The 1405-nt window shown below is 62.1% G+C and overlaps 1 protein-coding gene across 1 annotated transcript in view; it reads right to left on the bottom strand.

The window, feature by feature from the left end:
* Nucleotides 1-202: 202 nt before the first annotated feature.
* OLFML2A (olfactomedin-like 2A) overlaps nt 203-1405 on the bottom strand; it is a 4543-nt gene continuing 3340 nt past the window's right edge. The window contains 2 exon segments of the mRNA XM_009998821.1: nt 203-808; nt 1042-1405. The exon segment at nt 1042-1405 is cut by the window's right edge and continues 10 nt beyond it. Coding sequence (XP_009997123.1) covers nt 207-808; nt 1042-1405 — 966 coding nt within the window. The 3' untranslated portion in view covers nt 203-206.

Consider the following 1405-nt stretch of genomic DNA (forward strand, 5'->3'; position numbering starts at 1 on the left):
AGCCCCAGAGGCCACGCTGTCGTGGGGGGGCGGTTTCTATGCTTTCCCGCACCCCCGCCGCGCGGTGCAGGTGACTGGGGCACAGCAGACAAGGGTGGGTTTGGGGGGGAAGCCGGGCTCTGGCCGCAGCCCTGGCCCAGCTGGGACCCCTGGCAGGGCACGGTGCAGGGTGGGCACAGGGATGCGGCAGGGACCCGGCTGGGCTCTCAGACCACGAAGTGAAGCCCGTACGTCATCTGATGGCCGTTGTCCCAGGCGTAGAGCACCTTCTCCTTGGGGTTGTAGTCGACCTGTGTGGTGAAGGAGTACTGGTTGAGGAAGGGCAGCCGGAGCTCTGCCTCCGTGTCCGTGTGCGTGTCGAAGGCGTAGGAGATCTGCCCTTCCTTCTGGCTGTAGGTGTCCACAGCGTAGAGGATGCCGCAGATGATGAAGCAGTTCCCGTAGGCGTTGCGCTTCAGCCCCGTCTTCCATGTGGTTTCTTTTCGCACCGAGAGGTCCCCAGGGTCGAGTCGGCTCAGGACAATCACCTCCTGCTGTGAGTAGTCATAGTCCACAGAGGGGTAGATGACCCAGAGCCCGCTCTCATCCACAGCAAAGTCGATGTCTGAGTGGCCCTTCCACTTCCAGGGTGTCGTGTCCTCGTACAGCACGTCATGGAGCAGCGCCCACCCCGCCACGTACCGCTCCTTCAGGTCATACTTGATTATGTTCTTGGTGAAGGCACGGTTGTAGTAAAAGGCCCCCTTGTACACCACGTGCCCAGTGCCAATCCAGTTGTAGGGCAGCTTGTAGAGGTTGCTCCAGCGGCCTGTGAGTGGGCAGGAGAGCCATTGGGACCCCTCACAGTACCGGGGTCCCATGCATGATGGCCCAAGCATGCTGGTGGCAGCAAGGTACTTGAGTCCTCCTTGCTGCCTGATGGGTCCTGCCCAGTGCAGGTCCCTATCAGCAACCCATCACCCCAGGGCCTGGCATAGCCAGCACTGGGCACCCACCCAGGATGAGTCAGGGCCCCTCGCCTGCTCCACTACCAGCCCTCACCCTGCTTGAAGTTGTCGAGGCTCCTGAACTCCACCAGACTGTTGCCATAGTAGTAGTTGGTGACATAGATGCGATCATCCTTGGCTGCTGGGTCCTTCATCCAGGCCCCCTCATTGCGCCCGTAGCTGTGGTGCTCCGTGGGGGGCTCCACTGACTCGATGGTGCCTTCACACTCCATCTCCTTCACTGTGTGCCGAGGAGGAGGAGGAAGGCTTACCCTCTGCCCCAGGCAGCCTGCCTCCACCGGGGCCAGGAAGCCATTTGCCACAGCAGGGCTATTGCTGGCCCAGCCTGGCCACGAGTGCCAGGACCAACAGGGTGGGTGCCCCCTCCCAGACCCTGCTCACCCACCTCTGTTTGGCGT

The sequence above is a fragment of the Chaetura pelagica genome, unplaced genomic scaffold (assembly GCF_000747805.2).
Source record: "Chaetura pelagica isolate M959 unplaced genomic scaffold, ChaPel_1.0 scaffold405, whole genome shotgun sequence".
Classification (NCBI taxonomy): Eukaryota; Metazoa; Chordata; class Aves; order Apodiformes; family Apodidae; genus Chaetura; species Chaetura pelagica.